General features: G+C 33.9%; 2 protein-coding genes across 14 annotated transcripts in view; one reads left to right on the top strand and one right to left on the bottom strand.

Moving 5' to 3' along the window:
- Positions 1-19,694, bottom strand: part of LOC108035838 (nipped-B protein) — a 136,522-nt gene that overhangs the window by 74,247 nt on the left and 42,581 nt on the right. For all 12 annotated transcript variants that reach the window (XM_044091400.2, XM_044091401.2, XM_050889715.1 and 9 more), the window contains one exon: positions 10,534-10,974. In XM_044091400.2, coding sequence (XP_043947335.1) covers positions 10,534-10,974 — 441 coding nt within the window. The remainder of the gene's footprint in view (positions 1-10,533; positions 10,975-19,694) is intronic.
- On the top strand, positions 15,449-16,881 carry LOC122817974 (nipped-B protein-like). Of its 2 annotated transcripts, none has more exons than XR_007764899.1 (3): positions 15,449-15,463; positions 15,862-16,548; positions 16,609-16,859. XR_007764899.1 is itself a non-coding variant. In XM_044091403.2 (3 exons), exons 1-3 carry the CDS (start codon positions 15,997-15,999, stop codon positions 16,864-16,866), a joined length of 747 nt encoding a protein of 248 aa, XP_043947338.1. In that variant the 5' UTR covers positions 15,862-15,996; the 3' UTR covers positions 16,867-16,881. The 2 variants fall into 2 exon arrangements, 1 of the variants encoding a protein (XP_043947338.1); XM_044091403.2 differs by lacking the exon at positions 15,449-15,463 and having other exon boundaries at positions 15,862-16,057; positions 16,121-16,548; positions 16,609-16,881.

Genomic DNA, 19,694 nt, shown 5'->3' with positions numbered 1-19,694 from the left:
TCCGACCCCATAAAGTATATATATTCTTGATCAGCGCCACAAGACGAGTCGATCTAGCCATGCCCGTCTGTCTGTCCGTTTCTACGCAAACTAGTCTCTTAGTTTTAAAGCTATCGGGCTGAAACTCAAAAATCTTATATCTATTGCAGGAAGTATATAAGTCGGAACCAGCCGGATCGGACAACTATACGAGGTGTGTTCAAAAAGTAAGGTAAAATTTCGCGGGCAACATATTTTCGATTATCGATTTTTTTGTTTTGTTATGTTGGTACAGTCTTCCCTAACATCTGTACCAAGTTTCAATTGAATCCCCTTTTTTGTTTAGTTGTGAGAGGCTTAAAGGTAACAAGTTGTTTTGCGTGCTCAGCGATTTTTTCCTATCAGAAAATATTGATCAAAGGATTTGCATCAAATTTTGTGTAAAAAATAAAATTAAGTGCTCCGAAACACTTGAAATGTTGACAGTGGCATACGGTAAAACTGTTCTGAGTAAAAAAAATGTTTACAAGTGGTAAAAACTCTTCCAAGATGGCCGGGAAGATGCCAATAACGAGCTTTGCTCCGGACGCAAAAGCACGTCAACAACTGAGGAAAACGTTCAAGCAGTGAAGAAAATTGTTTTGGAAAATCGTCGAATCACTATCAGAGAAGTTGCTGAAGATGTCGGTATATCGCTTGGCTCGTGCCATGAAATTTTTTCAAACTTTTTGGGCATGAGTCGTATGTCAGCGAAGTTTGTTCCAAAATTGCTGAATTTTGACCAAAAGAACCGTCGCATGAGCATCGCTTACGAGCTGTTGGATGACGTCAACGACGACCCAGATTTACTCAAAAGGGTCATAACTGGTGACGAATCATGGGTGTATGGTTATGACATCGAAACCAAAGCCCCATCGTCACAATGGAAGAGCCCAGGTGAGCTAAGACCGAAAAAAGCACGCCAAGTTCGATCAAATGTCAAAGATTTGATCACTGTATTCTTCAATTACCATGGCGTAGTGCATCAGGAGTTCTTACCATATGGCCGTACGGTCAATAAACAGTATTATCTGGAATTTGTGCGCCGTTTGCGAGAAGCAATACGAAAGAAACGTCCAGAATTGTGGAAAAACAATTCATGGTTTTTGCATCACGATAATGCCCCTGCTCACTCATCTTTGCTTGTGAGAGATTTTTTGGCCAAAAACAACACCACAATACTGCCTCAGCCACCATATTCACCGGATTTGGTCCCATGTGACTTTTTCTTGTTCCCAAAACTAAAGAGACCTATGAAAGGACGGAGATTTGCAACGATTGAAGAGATAAAGACTGCATCGCTGGAAGAGCTCAAGGCTATACCGAAGTGTATGCTTATGGGAAGTGCTTTGAGGATTGGAAAAACCGTTGGCATAAGTGTATTGTATCTGAGGGGGATTACTTTGAAGGGGACAACATTAATATTGATAAATAAATTAATAGTTTTTCTTGAAAATACAAAGTCACCTTACTTTTTGAACACACCTCGTAAGTCGGAACCAGCCGGATCAGACAACTATATCTTATAGCTCCCATAGGAACTATCAGGGAAAAAATTTTTTAAAAAATTAAATCTTTCGTGCTTTTTAACATAAACCTCTCTAAGCTTGGATTTAACATTTTTAAATTAGTTCTGAATTTCGAATAAAATTTTATCAAAATCGGACGACTATATCATATAGCTCCCATAGGAACTATCGAAAAATTAACGTCCTACGCTTGAAAATAACATTTTTTATTTGGCTTTGAATTTCGAATTAAATTTTATCAAAATCGGACGACTATATCAAATAGGTGCCATAGGAACGATCGGAAAATTAGTAGGAAAACATGAAATACAAATTATATCTTCTGTGTTTTTAAACATATAACCTTATAAGCTTGAAAATAACATTTTTAAATTAGTTCTGAATTTCGAATTAAATTAAATGTTAAAATTTTAAAACTTTATCATATAGCTGTCATAGTGACTCGTCTAGTGACGCTGATCAAGAATATATATACTTTATGGGGTCGGAAACGTTTACTTGACTGCGTTGCAAACTTCTGACTGAAATCATTATACCCTCTGCAAGGGTATAAAAATCACAGTGTTTCGGATCGTCAAAAGCGTTTTCTATTATTAATAATTTTCTATCACACGGACGTCACTGACAATATTGCCCCGGGAGAACCACAGTACCCCTACGTCAATGCGAATTTCGAAATGTTTATTTACAAAGGTATTTCAAGTCGAGTTTATCGCGTCAACCAAAACGTGATCGTTATTTTAAATTTTGATATGATTTCGAATGCAACCGTATGCAATACAGAAATAGATAAAATGTACCGTCAAGTAGAAGTGGACGAGTCCAAGTGAAATTTTCAATCAATCAATACGTAACACGGCACGGTTTTGACTCCGTTTCTGGGTGTTAGATTCTTAGCCAATGATTTTTGCGTCGTGATGTACTTTCCTAAGCAAATACACTACAATTATTATATATATTATACATAAATGTAGACTTTGAAAACGGACCAATTATAATCTTGCACGATTATATGGCAAGCATTACAAGACCCCATGATACACCAAACGATGGGGCTTTAAAGTCTGGGATGGTAAGGTCCTATAATCGCAAACTTGCAAAAATACTTCCTTCCTTGCCGTAAAGGCATTCGTACGTACGTAACTTGTCAGGTGCTTGGGTTACCGCGCTCTTTAAGACCCTACCGGTGTTGCATTTCCTTGCGAGTAGAAAGTAGATTTGTGAAGTTAATTAAAGCAAAGTCAAAGGTAGCACCGCTTGAAACCAAATTAATACTTCCCTTAGAACTGCAAAAATACACTCAGAAAAAATCCAGTATTTCGTGCTGAAGTAAAAACTTCGGCAAGAATGAAAAATTCATAACCGCAGAAAAAAAATACTGCTGTACAAATATATTGAAATTAAACTAAGGTTTCATTATAGAAGTAAGAGAAACAAGTATTGGAAAGTGAAAGCGAAATAAACGAAATATATATTTTTAATAATAACAATATTAATAATTAATAAATAAGTTTATTTTATTAAAAAGTTATCTTGTGACTTAATGCGCACGGTCATAAACACAATGTAATTTATGCGCTTTAAATGACGAGTACTTTTAAATTATACATTTGGGAATTATTACTCATTAAAATAAAATATGCATGTAGCAAAGCTAACAACGTTTGTTGCCAACCAAGTATTAGACATACGAGAAGTTAAGCCTAGGAGATACTTTGCAAAATGTTCCTAATGATCTTGCTAGTGCCGTCATAGTCCCTATTCATTCAGGTGTTGAAATTGCATATTGTGCCTGAACGAGCGGGAGCAAACGGTTTCTTTTCTGTCGGTCCGTGAAAAGTTCAAACCAAAGATAAACCCTTGCGTGTTACCGAGCAAATAGCGTAATAATGCTTAATTTCACAAAAACAACATAAACCAATTTAAATTCTTAAACAAAAAAATATGTCACCATATATTTTTAAATGACTGACTACACGTTGAGTATACGATCGCGCTACTTTCATGGAGGTGCGGTAAAAAAAGTTGTTTTTCGATTTAGCGTCGCTTGTGAACAGCTGTGTTCACTTTTGTGCTCCGAGTTTTTGTCTTTTTCAGTGATTTTGTGCGAGTGTTCTGTGTGTATTTATTTACAAAGATTAGCCTAAAAAGTGCGCTAGTAATTTTAAATAGATCTCCCAATAAACAGGTACGTGTTAATAGTTATTTTAACATTTCTATTAGATTTGTTTAACTCTTAGCTTTGTTTTTGTAACTTACGCTCCTAAACTTGCTAAAACTTTTTTACTCCCTCTCAATCTCCCTCGCTCTATTTGACAACTGTAACCTGCTATCTATGTACCAGCTGAATTTCTGGTAGACTCTTTCGGTGCTTTTTCTGTAACTCTGTCTCTCTCTCTCTCTTATTATTTATTATTATTTTATTATTTTTTTTGTGTTTTGTGCCTTTGTAATTTTTGAATTTGATCCCAGCGCCAAATTTACTTTGAGGTATTTTTGATATTTTATTTCATTTTATTTTTCTTTTTGTTTTCTTATAATGGCCCTTGTATGTTAGAAAACTGTACACTTGCGTCTTCAACGAAAGACCCCTTTATTTTGGCTGGCTCTGCGATTCACCCCAGATACCCCATCTGAGGATGTTTATTTATACGTGAAAAATTCCCATCCGAAGATATTGCAGTTGAACAATTTCGATTTTCAAACGCTCGAAGAATATCGTCTTTTAAAATATTTGCTCCGCCTGATGTTTTTAATGTTTTACTTTCTGAAAGCTTTTGACTTAATGATTTAGTAATTAAAGAATTTGTTACAAATAAACCGAGAACAAATAACATGCCCTCCACTGCGCCAAAAAAACTAAAAAGTTTAATTTTGGAGTATCAAAATGTTAGGGGACTAAATATGAGCTTTATGCTGACTCCTTTGCATTTACTGAAGATATTTAAGCTTTTACGGAAACTTGGCTGAAAATAGAGATATCCGACTCTGAAGTTCTGTCTAATAACTTTAATACTTATAGGACCGATCGCCACTCTCGTAGGGGGGCGGTGTGCTGATTGCTATTACCTCTAGCATAGCATCTGATAGAATTCTCATTCATATCCCGAATGAAATTGAATTTGTTAATGTGAAAGTTTCCTTGCAACCTTATCTATTTTTGTAACGTGTTCTTATATTTCACCTGGCTCTGATCTAGTAATTTATAATTTATATATATACATAAAACACCATCTGTCTGCAATAAAATCAGTTTTATCCTTTCTTTCTAACAGAGATCTTTTGATTGTATTGAGTCTCCTCCTACTGACTCAATTAGTATAGCGACTATACTTTCTCCGTCCAAGATTTTGTGGATGGCCTTTTAGAATTATCGTTAGGAAAAGCAAAAAGGCTTTATACGAAATTGCTTAAATAGACAAATCGACTTGTGTTTGTTTCAGACCCGTTTGAAGTCACGGTATATAGAATTGACGCGCTTGTTGTACCTGAAAACCGATATAATCCAACAATGGATTTAACAATTTGCCTGCCCTGCTCTGATACCCTCTCTCCTTCAGTTTCTCCAACTAAAATTACATGTTTTGGTTAATGTGACTTTAATAAACTTAACGATATGACTTCTTATTATAATTAGACAGAATTGTACAATTGTACAGACATTGATAGTGCCACTGAACTATTCTATACAGTGTTAAATACTTTTTTAATGAATGCGTACCTGATAGATTTCTTTCAAACATTCTTGGTTTACCAATGCACTTCAAAGACCTTAAAACTTTAAATCTAACACTTATAAAAAGTATAAAAAATCGGGTAGACCAGCAGATTTTTCGAAATGTGGTGTCTCGAACAGATTTTAATGTTCTTAACAGTCATTGCTATGTATCTAAATCGATGTAAATTTGAATTCTCAAACGATCCAGATCCACGAAACAGTTTTACAACTTTGTTAATGCCAACGGTAAGTCATCGGCATTGCCTTCATCGGTACGTATAAATTCTGATATTGCTGATTTATTTGCTGAGTTTTTCCATGCTACTTATAGTTCGACAGCTTGGGCATATTCTAAATACCATAATCCCTTAAATAAGGCAAATTGTATTTTTTCAATTATGTTCTTCGCTTATATCACCGTGTCAGCATGGTTTTGTTAAGCGAAGATCGACCACCACCAACCTTCTTGAATTGTCATCTATTGTAATAAATGGGTTTAAAAAAAAATGCAGACTGACATTGTATATACAGATTTTAGTAAGGCCTTTGATTCCGTTAACCACTCTCTTCTTTTATTTAAATTATATCAGCTTGGTAATCTATTATCTTGGATTTCATGTTACTTAAATGGTAGGACGCAGAGGGTTATATTCAAGAATGCTGTTTCAAAATTGATATACGTGACATCTGGAGTGCCTCAGGGTAGTCATTTGCGCCCTTTGCTGTTTACTTTGTTTATTAACGATCTTCCCTCAATCATAACACATTCTCGTATACTAATGTATGCTGATGATGTTAAGCTTTCTTTATAGCGTCGGGATTTAACTTACGGTCAGATATTGATTGTTTTCATGGATGGTGTGAGTACGACCTTTTAAATTTGAACTGCCTTAAATGCAACGTTATGACTTTTTATAGGGGTACTCCTACGTTTATGAGTTACTTTCTTAAAAATACGCCACTTGACCGTATATATTCAGTTAACGATTTAGGTGTTCTTCTTGGCCCTAAACTATTTGCATTTATGCACCTTATGGGGTCATTGTGCTAAGTTATGCGTTTGTTTTGAAAGACTCGATAGTTCAACCTAACTTATGTTTTGCATCGCCTTTAAAAATTAAAAAAATTAAAACACTTAGTAGTTTTTAATTTTAATACAAAACAAGAATGCAAATTAAATTCGGCCAGCCGAATGTTACTGTTAGTAACATTATGTTCAATTTTTAAGTATGTATTGTTAATAGCTGCAGAAATATTAAACAAGAAAGGAAGTTGCATACCCCTGCAGTTATAAAAAATAATCAATAATTTTATTAAATTGAATTCGAAAGCCCCAAAGCTATAATTAATTTCATATTATTTCCCACCAATTATCCGATTGTTCGAATGACAGCTATTTGATATAGTCGACCGATTTTAATAAAATTAAATTCGAAATTCAGAACTAATTAAAAAATGTTGTTTTCAAGCTTATAAAAGATATAATTTGCATTTCATGTTTTCCTACTAATTTTCCGATCGTTCCTATAACAGCTATATGATATAGTCGTCCGATTTTGATAAAATTAATTTCGAAATTCAAAATCAAATAAAAAATGTTATTTCCAAGCGTAGGAAGAAATACGTTAAAAAACACAGAAGATATAATTTTTCAATGTTATTTTACCACTAATTTTCCGATGGTTTTTTATGGGAGCTATATGATATAGTCGTCCGATTTTGATAAAATTTACTTGAAAATTCAAGCTTAAAAATTTATATGGTAAAAACACGAAAGATATAATTTTTTTTTAATGTTTTCCCCTATAGTTCCTATGGGAGCTATAAGATATAGTTGTCCGATCCGGCTGGTTCCGACGTCTATACTACCTGCAATAGAAAGAAGACTTTTGGGAAAGTTTCAGCCCGATAGTTTTAAAAATGAGAGACTAGTTTGAGTAGAAACGGACGGACAGACGGACATGGCTAGATCGACTCGTTTTGTGACGCTGATCAAGAATATATACCCTGCTGGCCTTGGGTTAGGCGTACTCAGTTTTCCACACAAATTTGATTTATATTTTTTATTTTTATGATTATTGAAAAAAAGTTAATATGAAAAAAACTTGGTTATTTAATAATACTTCAATTATAATATTCAAAATATTATAAAAATATAACATAAGTTGTGTTTTCAAACATTTTCTTCAAGCAACTTCAAACAAGGCACATTTTTCTTGGTCAATAGAATAGACGCACTTATACATAATATATATTTTTTTTAAAGTAACTTATTTTTAACTTAAACTTGTAGTTGGTGTTAATATTTGATTTATTAGAAATAAAAAATAAAACATTTCAGTAATGAGTACTGCCTTCTTTGTTAGTCATAACTTCATATATCCTTCATAGAATAATACAGGGAATCTATGTATTTCAACGAAATCTCGCTCCAAGCACGTTTAATAGCTGCAGTTAATGTTTCCTTATCTTCGTATTGCTTTCCTCCTTCGTATACCTTCCGCGTTAGCCTGCCCCAAACATTTTCAATTAAGTTAAGATCTGGAGAATATGGTGGCCAGGTCATGATATTAAAGTTCTGACTCGAAATAAACGACTTTACTACTCGAGCGTTATGAATAGAAGCATTGTCTTGTTGAAAAATCCAAGGAATTGGTCCAAAGAAAGTATTTAATTTTGGAAATACGGACTTCAACAATGTTTTCAAGCGATCGCCGTTCATCTTCTGATCGATAAAAATCAAGTCAATTGTTCCATAAAACGTGATGGCACCCCACACCATTACTCCACCTTCTCGGCTGTGGTGGCGACTTAAATATATCTCATCTTTTATAATAATATTGAAAACCATCGGGGCCATCTAAATTAAAACGTTTTTCATCAGTAAAAACAACAGAACGCCAATCATTAGGCCGAGTGTCTGTTTAAACATTCCACGTCATGTATTCCTTTGCGAATTGAACCCGTTTTTCTTTGCGTATTGCATTCAGAGGAGGTTTTTTCTTGATTTTTTGACGCTTTAGGTGTTCTGAATTTCTGATTGTACGCTGAACAGTTGAAAGGCTTGCTTTTACTCAGGCTAATTCCTTGATCTTAGCTGCGGACTTGGCCGAATTTGATGCAATTCTAACAATTTTGCGAACTGCTTCTTCAGATAGTACTCTTTTTTTCCCTTAAAGTTGTTTCCATATTTCTCTGGATCTTTTAAATATCTATCAACAGTCCTGGAGCTGCGACTTATCTTTTTGGCAATGTTTCGATTGGACAAGCCTTGCGAGTGAAAAAAGTCTACTTTTTGACGTTCTAATAAGCTCATAACACCAGCTTTTCCCATTTTTACTTTAAATATAGCTCTAAAACAATTTACTTGTTTATTTTTAATATTTTCTGAACACAAAAAACTGCACTTGTTTACGAAAGACAAAGAAATCTGAAGTGCTTCTATTTCAATGACCAACCGAAAACACGCGTGATTGCAATAGAACTTTCTGGAATCTTCGAATGTACAGTTATTTTTTCGCAAATCAACCAGCTGTGAGCACATATTTTTCGAACAAGATTCGAACTCTGATAAGAAAATCTTTTTGGACAATTAGAATAAACAATATTATAAATATAGCATTTTATTTAAAATAAAAGTGAGTGCGTCTAACCTAAGATCAGCAGTGTATACTTTATGGGGTCGGAAACGTCTCCTTCCCTGCGTTGCAAACTTCTGACTGAAATTTTAAGACCCTCTATATAAAAAGAATGTGTTTCATATTATTTTCCCACTCATTTTCGGATATTTTCTATGTCAGCCTGACGATATAGTCGTCCGATTTTTATAAAATTAATTTCGAAATTTAGAAATAATTAAAAAATGTTATTTCCAAGCGTAGGAGGCTATATGTTAAAAAACACCAAATATATAATTTTCTCATATTTTTTAAATAATTTTTCCGATTATTATTATAGGAGCTATAAGATATAGTTTTCCGAACCGGCTTGTTCCGACTTATATATTAAAGTTTCAGCCCGATATTTTTAAAACTGAGAGACTACAAGGTGAGTTCCAAAGTAAACAGAACTTAAAAAAAGACAGAACAAATAGTTTTTTCGGAAAAAACAATTTATTTTATTTAAAATAGTCTCCTTCTGCTTTAATACAGCGTTTTGCACGGTCCAAAAGCATGTGGAACGAGTGTTTTAGCTCGTTGCCCGGTATGACATCCAGTATGGCCTCTACGTCTGCATAACACTTTCCTTTCATCGGCAAAAGCATTTTTCCGAAAAGATAGAAGTTGCATGGTGCCATATCAGGTGAATACGGGAATTGGTTGATGGTTAAAATGTCATTTTTCGTCAAATAGTCGGACACAAGCGTCGATCGATGAGACGGCGCATTATCTTGCAACAAACGCCAACTTCTATCTTCGCGATATTCGGGCCGAACACGTCGAATGCGGCGCACCAAACGCTTCAAAACTCCAAGATAGAATACCGCATTAACGTTTTGGCCGGGGGAAACAAATTCTTTGAGAGTCATAATAACAAATCAGCATTGTCTTCACTTTTGACTTCTTCAGGCGCGATTTTTTAGGTTTCGGCTTGTCCGGCGCCTTCCATTCAGGACTCTGGCGTTTCCTTTCGGGATCATATTGAAAACACCACGTTTCATCACCTGTCACAATCTTGTAAAGAAAGTTATGGTCTTTTTTTTGCCTCTTTAATGATGTCCTACGAATGTTGAATTCGGAGCAATTGTTGGTCGTCAGTCAATTTGTACGAAACAAACCGTGCACACACCTTTTCGATGTTTTGGAGATGTTCAATTCTATTTCCATGAATTTCAATGATGATTTCTGCTGATTTTTTATGAACTCACGCACAGTTTCGATGGAATATTCGGTGATCACGGATTTTGGTTGGCGCATGAAATGTCATGAAATTTTTACTGGAAGTCGATAAACAATAGCAGATTCTAACGCACCAGTTAACATATAAATGGCGCCACTAGAGGGTGCTAGACTAAAAAAGTACCCTCTACAAGGGTATAAAAAAAGTGAAATAATTTTTTTTCACTTTTTGTTACTGAAGTCAGCAACAATCCTTAAAAATTGTACATGTTGTTACTAAAGTTGATTAAATAGACTTTGGCTTGCCAAAGTAAACTTCCTTTCTTGTTAATATTACGTTAGCTTTGAAATGTGCTTCGACACTTATAGTTCTTGTCAAGAAATTCGAAACTAGTCTGGATATATATTTGCTTAAATATTGGGTACTTACTGTTGTTACGAGTTCCAAGCATACAAATTGCAGCGTTTCAATGTTGTCAACAAAAAATGGTTCGATAGCCAACGTTGACAATGGTAGAACTATGGTATCAACGAAAACACATTTATCAAAAAGTGCCACAAATACCTTTAAAAGCTCTACAGTTTTCGAGTAAAATAGCTGAAGACTTCTATTGTGAGCATGATGTGACTTAATTTTTTTACGGGTGTGGTTTTTTTTTGCACTTTTTACAGTGTAAACCGGGTCATTAAGAGGAAATATTGTTTCACGTAGTTGAAATTGTGTAAATTTTATGATGTGTGCTATATTATCCTCTTGCAAAAATTTTAAGTCGCTAACTGTAGAATAAATGTTACAAATAAGCAAGCAGGCATCCATGGCGTTGAGTATTTTCTCAATAACTTCATCATCTACAATTTCCTCTTCGTCCTCCTGCAAAACAAAGAATAAGTTTATTTAATCAAATGGCAAAGATTAAAGCCCAAGACCCGACTTTTTAGTCGAAAAATCTTTCATTTTATAAAGTATATATATTTTTAATCAACATCACTAGACGAGTCGAGTCGAGTTTGTATACCCTTACAGTTATAAAAAATAATCAATAATTTTATTAAATTGAATTCGAAATTCTTAAAAATATAAAAATGTATATTCCCAATATTATAAGATAGTTCCTATGGGAGCTATAAGATATAGTTATATACTACCTGCAACAGAAAGAAAAGTTTCAGCCCGATAGCTTTAAAACTGAGAGACTAGTTTGCGTAGAAACGGACAGACAGACGGACATGGCTAGATATATATAGTTTATGGGGTCGGAAACGTCTCCTTCACTGCGTTGCAAAGTTCTGACTGAAATCATTATACCCTCTGCAAGGGTACAAAAATTATATCTTCGGTGTTTTTTAGCATATAACCTCCTACGCTTGGAAATAATATTTTTAAATTAGTTCTGAATTTCGAATTAAATTTTATCCAAATCGGACGACTATATCATATAGCCCCCATAGGAACAATCGGAAAATTAGTGGTAAAATAATATTAAAAAATTATATCTTCGGTGTTTTTTAACTTATAACCTCCTACGCTTGAAAATAACATTTTTAAATTAGTTTTGAATTTCGAATTAAATTTTATGAAAATCAGACGACTATATCATATAGCTGCCATAGAAACGATCGGAAAATTAGTTGGAAAATATGAAAAAATTAAATCTTCCGTGTTTTTTAGCATATAAACTCCTACGCTTGGAAATAACATTTTTAAATAAGTTCTGAATTTCGAATTAAATTTTATCCAAATCAGTCGCCTATATTAGTTTTGGAATTTCGAATTAAATTTTATCAAAATCGGACGACTATATCATATAGATGCCATAGGAACGATCTGAAAATTAGCAGGTAAACATGAAATAAAAATTATATCTTTCGTGTTTTTTAACATATAACCTTATAAGCTTGAAAATAACATTCTTTAATTAGTTCTGAATTTCGAATTAAATTTTATTAAAATCGGACGATTATTTAGTATAGCCCCCATAGGAACAATCGGAAAATTAGTGGTAAAATAATATTAAAAAATTATATCTTCGGTGTTTTTTAACTTATAACCTCCTACGCTTGGAAATAACATTTTTAAATTAGTTTTGAATTTCGAATTAAATTTTATCAAAATCGGACGACTCTAACATATAGATGTCAAAAAAATGGTCTAAAAAAATGAAATAATTTCTTTTTAATATCTCTGAAGTCAGCAACAATCCTTAAGAATTTCACATGGTGTTACTAAAGTTGATTATTTCGTATAACTGCAAGGGTATACAAACATCGGCATGCCGAAGTTAACTTCCTTGCTTGTTTCGTATTATTTTACCACTAATTTTCCGATAGTTCCTATGTTAGCTATAAGATATAGATGTCCGATCCGGCTGGTTCAGACTTATACTCGTATGCTACCTGCAATAGAATGATGACTTATGGGAAAGTTTCAAAACTGAGAGACTAGTTTGCGTAGAAACGGACAGACGGACATGGCTAGATCGACTCAACTAGTGACGCTTATCAAGAATATACATATATACTTTATGGGGTCGGAAATTAAAACGCTTTAGTCAAGTGCCTCGACTATCAGATACCCGTAACTCAGTTTAAGGGAGCAAAAAGATAATGAAAATATATGCGCGCCAAAGCGACATTTTAGGGCGCTATCTACCGGCTGATTTAAGCGTTTTGACCATTTGTGGGCGTGGCACTTTTTTTGGTGAGTCGAGTCGGGTATTGATGAGACATATACGTTTCAGTTATAAAAACTGTAGGCGCTACAGAATTTCTCGGATTGTGGGCACCCCGCTGAAACAATCTTGCGCTGCTTAGGAAGCCCAGGAATCTGCAAGTCTTACGGTTCCAGTTTTAATAGTTTCTCAGATCTCAGTGTTCATCCTGATCAAGAATATATATACTTTATGGGGTCGGAAACGTCTCCTTCACTGCGTTGCAAACTTCTGACTGAAATTTTATACCCTCTGCAATGGTGTATACATTTCGGATAGCAAGCTATAATAATGCTTGTTAACACTTGACTTGTGCGCAAACACACATGAAAAACACCTGCCTAATATAGTTAAAACAAAAGCAAGAGGGGAAGTTAGCTTCGGCAAGCCGATGTTTGTATACCCTTGCTGTTATAAGAAATAATGAACGTTAGTAACACCATGTTAAATTTTTAAAGATTGTTGCTACCTTCAGTAAATTAAAAATAGTTTTACATTATTTCCGTCGTCGATTTTTATTAAATTAAATTCGAAATTCAGAACTAATCAAAAAATTGTATTTCCAAGCGCAGGAGGTTTTATGATAAAAACACCACCATTTTTTATACCCTTTACTCAAAATAAGAAACATTAGTTCTACCACTTTGGGAGAAAGTAGTTAGTTTGGCGTGAAACGGCTTCATTTGACACCTGATAGAGTGGGTAATTATCCCTACCGGCCTATTTATAATTAATTTTGATAAAATTTAACTCGAAATTCAGAACTATTTAAACAATTTTATTCTCAAGCATAGCAGGTTATATATATATAAACATCATAAATATATATTTTTAAAATTTTGTTTTCGGTCATTCCTATAGGAGCTATAAGATATAGTTGTCCGATACTACCTGCAAAAAAAGAAGACTTTTTTCTGGCAGATAGCTATAAAACTAAAAGCCTAGTTTGCGTAGAAGCAGACGGACAGACGGAAATGTCTCGACTTTTCTAGTGATGGTGATAAAGAATATATATACTTCATGGCGTCGGAAACGTCATTGCGTTGTAAACTTCTGACTGAAATCATTTGCAAAGGTATAATAAAAAGTGGCTTAAGTTCAAAAACGTTTTTAAGTTAGTGATAGTTATCTTTAGGTAAAATCCTTCAGGTTTTCTAGCGATTAGTTATCTGTTTAATTGTCGATCTGAGTAATTTATAAATATAAAAATACAAACTTCTATTTAATTTATAATATAGTCACTAAGCCCAAAATGCGAAGGATTGACAGAATAACTCCCATATCGAACACAAGAAATCTTATGAGCTCTTTGTAGCTCATAAGTAACTGGTGTACAAAATGTAAATATTTTTAGAATTTTCTCGCCAAACTAGCTAGTTTTTCCAAAGGTGGAAGAAAGAATGTTTCCTTATATTAAGCTGTTTAACATAGTCTAGAATTTCTGGACTCTAAAATAAAGTTTTGGTACATACTGACAAACAAAATAAAATTATCATTTTGAGAGGTCCCCGAAAATCTTGTGTTGCTTATTATTTTGAACGAAGCATCCGATTTAGACAGGTGTCATTCGACGCATATTTTTATTGAAAATTCAATTAATTTAAAAGGTTGAGGTAACTAACCAATGCAATTCTTTTAGTTTTCGCGATACCTTTTGAATTGTATTTCAAATCGTCAGACGACTGATCAACTAATCCTTTAAGTCCCGTGCCGAATTTCATTTGAGGTCTTCAATTGTGCTAAAACGGATTTCACGGAGTGAAAATTTCAGTCGAGGAAAAGAAGTCGGACGGGGCTAAGGCTAAATCTGTCGTATGCTTATATGATGGTCGTTGATGCACTTCGAGCACAATGTCCACAAAGCAGGTGCTTGTTACACGCGAGCCGTATTATCAATTTAAGCAGAAAATGAGAGTTCGCGAGACGGGCCACAAATGAAAAAAAGCCACAAATGAGTAAAACTTTTAGTTTTTAATACTAAAATATAAGTTGAAGTACAAATTAAATGATAAAGCTAGTTATCAGAATTATCAAATAGAACTAAACGGCTGAAAGGGCTCGTGCAGACAAAAATTTGCTGTATTTCGTGGCCTGTATAGAGGATAATAATTTCGTATTAGTCTAACAGGAACAGGGTTACAAGTTCTACACAATCAATATCAGAAAATGAGAGTTCGCGAGACGGGACACAAATGAAAAAAAGCCACAAGTTAGAATGAAGCAAATGAGCTAAATTTTAGTTTTTAATACTAAAATATAAGTTGAAGTGCAAATTAAATGATAAAGCTAGTTAGAATTATCACATAGAACTAAACGGCTGAAAGGGCTCGTGCAGACAAAAATTTGCTGTATTTCTTGGCCTGTTTAGGGGATAATAATTTCGTATTAGTCTAACAGGAACAGGGTTACAAGTTCTACACAATCAATACCACCTCTAATAAGATTTTGCATAAGAATAGTACCAAACATTTTTCTACAATTCACAAGTGTAGGTAAATTAAGCAATAGTAATCTGACAGAAGTTGTCAACCACCTTCTATTTTCAAATTTTAAAAATATTGATATTTATTTGGAAAAGTGACATTAAAAAATGTATACGCAAAGTAGCGTTAGGTCGGGATAAACGACCTGAAGAACATAAATTTCAAATCTGTAAGGCCCGCTTCACATACTTGAATTCATTTGTCATTACTTGGTTGTGTCGTAATAGCTTTTCTTCATTAGAGATTTGAGGACGTTAAAGTGTGCGTTTGTTTTAGATAAAACGATATTTGTTCTGTAGTCTAGTGCATTCAGTTAAATTTGATCTTCTAGCATCAAAACTGTGGTTGCTATAGTTTCCGATATCACAGCGTTCATACGGATTCATTCATGGCTATATCGACTTGGCTAGTGATTCTGATTAAGAGTATACCTGTTGGACAATTTCCATCATCCAATCCAGCAAACGTTCGATACAAATATTGATATTAATCTTTATAGTATGAAAACAATAGAACTTAATTATCCATTAATATTTATCTGCTTTTAATGAAATCATATTTTTTCAGATATTTCGAAAGGAAAGATACGATAAAATTAGAAACAGTATCTTAGGAGATATTTTGACATCAATTGATCGCTTACCTTCATCAAAAAAAAACCTTCGGCCATACAAACTTACAAATAATGGAGGCAATATACAAATGGTTACAGCACTTGTTCTACAACTTATTCAATGTGCTACCATTCTACCAGACTCACTTTGTAATAACGGAAAATTAAGTAATAAGTCTCAACAGAGTGTTGTTATAAACGAAATTATTTCAGGTGGAGATAAAAAACCAGTAAAACCACATCAGGATATATTGGTTTTACAAAAGTATGATGTAGCTGTCAGTATTGGTGGAAATTTTTTGACCACTTTTTTAAATAAATGCAAATCAAGGTCCAATGAAACTGATTTTCGACCACTTTTTGAAAATTTTATTCATGATCTACTAGCCACCGTAAACAAGCCTGAATGGCCAGCATCTGAATTGTTACTTTCCCTTTTGGGAACAATGCTGGTCCGGTATGTGTCTGATAAAGGTATAGAACAAAGTATTCGCTTAGTTTCATTGGATTACCTTGGCATAGTAGCTGCTCGATTGCGTAAGGACACAGTTGAATCTCGATGTAAGGCTAACATTATTGATTCAATGATAAAGTCTATAAAAGTAGAACAAGAAAAGGAGGGAGACTTTATAGAAAATGTTGTAAGTAATAACTTTGGCTTTTAATTTTATTAAAGTATCTTACTGTAGTATAATTTGCAGGATCAATTTAAATTGCATCCCGAGGAGCGGAGAACAGAGTTTCTACAAAAAATACTTCTCGATTTTCTAGCTGTGAATGCTCAAGAAGAGAATTTAATCTGGGACTATGCTCGACATTTTTATTTGGTACAGTGGTATCGGGATGTCATTTATCAAAGACGTCGAATGAAGGATGCTAAAAAAGAATTGGCTGTGAGAAAGTCTAAAGGTATAACTAAGCACAGGACTGACGGTATGTTTTTAAATATTAAAATTTAATTTTAAGAACTTAATTCATCAGTTGCCCTAATAATAACACCAATCCAATAATTTGCAGTCTTTATTATTAGATTATAATTTTTTATATATTTGTTTAAAAAATCTTAAAATTAGTTTTTATATGATACTAGCTGACCCGGCGAACTTTGTTCTGCCCCAAATGACGTCATTTGGAAACAACTATTGTATTTTTGAGTATTTGCAAGCAAGTGGCGTGATTCTTGTGTTTCGCCGCAAAGCAATGAATACAATGGCTCATGTGGCGGAGTCAACACTGGCAATTTCACTTTACCATTAACGCAGCATAATCCAGGCGTTTCTCCGGGAAACTTTAATGCACCACAATACTCGCAAACAACGTCCATTTGCCCAATGCAAACGCTAGGATGCAAGCTGTAATCATTGCTGCAATCGAATCGGAACGCAGCTCGATTCAAATCAGCTAAATATCTTGTTTTGCGTCGCAAATTATCTATTTGTTGACTTCTGTTGTTCGCTCGACGATTCTGCATTGCCAACCGAGCTGTTTCACGGGCTGCTTCACTTTGCTCTCGTGATTGAGAAGCACGAAGTCGAGCCATACTATTGCGGCGCTGTTCACGTGCAATTTCTTGTTCTTCTTCAGACCTTTCATTTGCAGTATTTTGTATTCTTCTTGTAGTAATACTTCAATCCACTTGTTTATTATTTATTTAATAGAAATAGTTTTAATATTGATTTCTTACAAATATCAAATTGTCATCCATACGTCATTACATAGCTGTCATTTTACGTCAATTACATAGCTGTCATTTGCGTTTTGTTATTCCAAGTCTGATTCTTTTTTGTTATACCACGTTTTATAGTGACTGACGTTTCATGTCAAGTCACAGAGGAACGCTGTCGAACGAAATAAAAAGTATCCTATGTCCGTCTCCTGGCTCTAAGCTACCTCCCGACCAATTTTCAGCCAAATCTGTTCTGCCGTTCTTGAGTTATAAGTGGTGTAACTAACACGACTTTCTTTTATATATATAGATATAAACTCTGCATTTATTTTATTAATATTATTTAACGTCTTAACTTAGATATAGTCGGTGAAAAAATCACCACTTCGTCAAAAGTGGGAAAGAGTAGGGTAATTTAACGTTTTGGATAAAGTGACGTATTGATCACATCATCATCTTGTAACGTCATGTCAAAAACTCCAAATAAATAATATTAATAATTTGCTCATAAATTATTGATCAGAATCATTGTCCGTCTGTCTGTCTGTAGTGTGACCTTAAAAACTATAAAAGTTTAAAATAAATAAAAGTGGTACTGATATGTATTGCTCTCCTAGAAATCTATCTATAAACCAATAAAAAAAATCTTGTCATAGCCCCCCTAAGTTCGACAAAAAAATTTACGTTGGAACTCTAGGTAGGTCCTTCTTAGAATCTTGCATTGCTTCTTTTATATCTCTCTCCCTAAAGCTAACTGTAGATGAAATGATGCATAAGAAAGGCGAAGTCCTCAATTTTTTTAAATAACGAAAATTCGACCAATATTTCAGTATTTTTTAATTGTTTACAGCCGTAATAATTTTATAAAAACAACTAACATTTCGTATTGGTGATAATAATTATTATAAAGCAACGAGATCTGCCCTGTACTTATATATAGTTACTGTTTTTTTTATGGCTGCAGATATATGGCCTTTGTAGCATTATAAGTTTTGGAAATTTAATTATTAAAACCAATTAACCATTTGGATTTTATGTTAATAAGGGGATATTATAACATATATAATATAATAATTTTTTTTGGATAAGTTAGGGAAAGAAACAAAGTTTGGCAAAGCCACGATAATTTACTATAATATATCTATTTAATATATCAGCTTTTTTCGTTTTTAGAACAATGGGACAGTAATGGATCCATTTGTTTGATCCATGGATTGCTTTTTTTAATAACATTAGTGCGAAAAAGAGAAGAATTGAAAAACAAAAAGATCACTCTTAAAACAAGAAATGTAATTATGATAGAGGTCAGAATTGTAATAGATAAACGTAGCATTAGGTAAATTATACTTGAGTGTTTATAAAGTCTAGCTTTTATCACTGTGGACAGCAGTCCACGCAGTGACGAAGCGCACCAGGAGGGTGTGCGAAGGCCACATCTATGTACACACAAAGAAATGAAAATCTACAAAAATAGTCCGATGGTTTCGTTCGATTGCGTCGAATGACACCTCAACTATCAAAATTGGATGCACCGTTCAAAAGTAATACGCAAAGCAAGATTGTTTATCAGTTTTACCCAAAACGTTCTTTTATTGATAAATATAAAAAAAAATTAGTTCTACCAGTTTTGAAATAAGCTAGCTAGTTTTGCGAGAAAACAGCTATAATTAGCAACATTTTGTATATCCGTCCGACACATCCTTGTTAATATAATATAGGCTTATGCTTAACGACGTCAGAAAGGTTATTCGAAATACTATGTACGACTTTTAAACACGATTTGTCAAAATGTCACCGTATCTTTAGTACAGAGAGAGAATTATCATTTGAAATATGTATGCAGCGTTATACTTTTTAAACGTTTGGACCCTGCACTAAACTTACAAGGTGAAATGGTTTTATACCCTTGCGGAGGGTATAATAATTTCAGTCAGAAGTTTGCAACGCAATGAAGGAGACGTTTCCGACCGCATAAAGTATATATATTCTTGATCAGCGTCACTAGACGAGTCGAGTTAAAACAAACAAGGAAGAACGCTGTAGTTGAGTGCCTCGACTATTAGATACCCGTTACTCAGCTTAAGGGAGCAAAAGGATATTGAAATGCTTATAATTAGCAGC

This window comes from Drosophila biarmipes, unplaced genomic scaffold (genome assembly GCF_025231255.1).
Source record: "Drosophila biarmipes strain raj3 unplaced genomic scaffold, RU_DBia_V1.1 ptg000005l, whole genome shotgun sequence".
Classification (NCBI taxonomy): domain Eukaryota; kingdom Metazoa; phylum Arthropoda; class Insecta; order Diptera; family Drosophilidae; genus Drosophila; species Drosophila biarmipes.
Note: the sequence above shows the minus strand (reverse complement) of the source record. Positions and strands in the feature narration are given on the sequence as shown.

Coding starts and splice junctions, on each gene's coding strand:
- LOC122817974 (XM_044091403.2), top strand. CDS start 15,997: ATGGTTACAGCACTTGTTCTACAACTTATTCAATGTGCTACCATTCTA. Junction 16,058..16,120: donor CATTCTACCAGACTCACTTT/GTAATAACGGAA, acceptor AAATTATTTCAG/GTGGAGATAAAAAACCAGTA. Junction 16,549..16,608: donor GAGACTTTATAGAAAATGTT/GTAAGTAATAAC, acceptor TATAATTTGCAG/GATCAATTTAAATTGCATCC.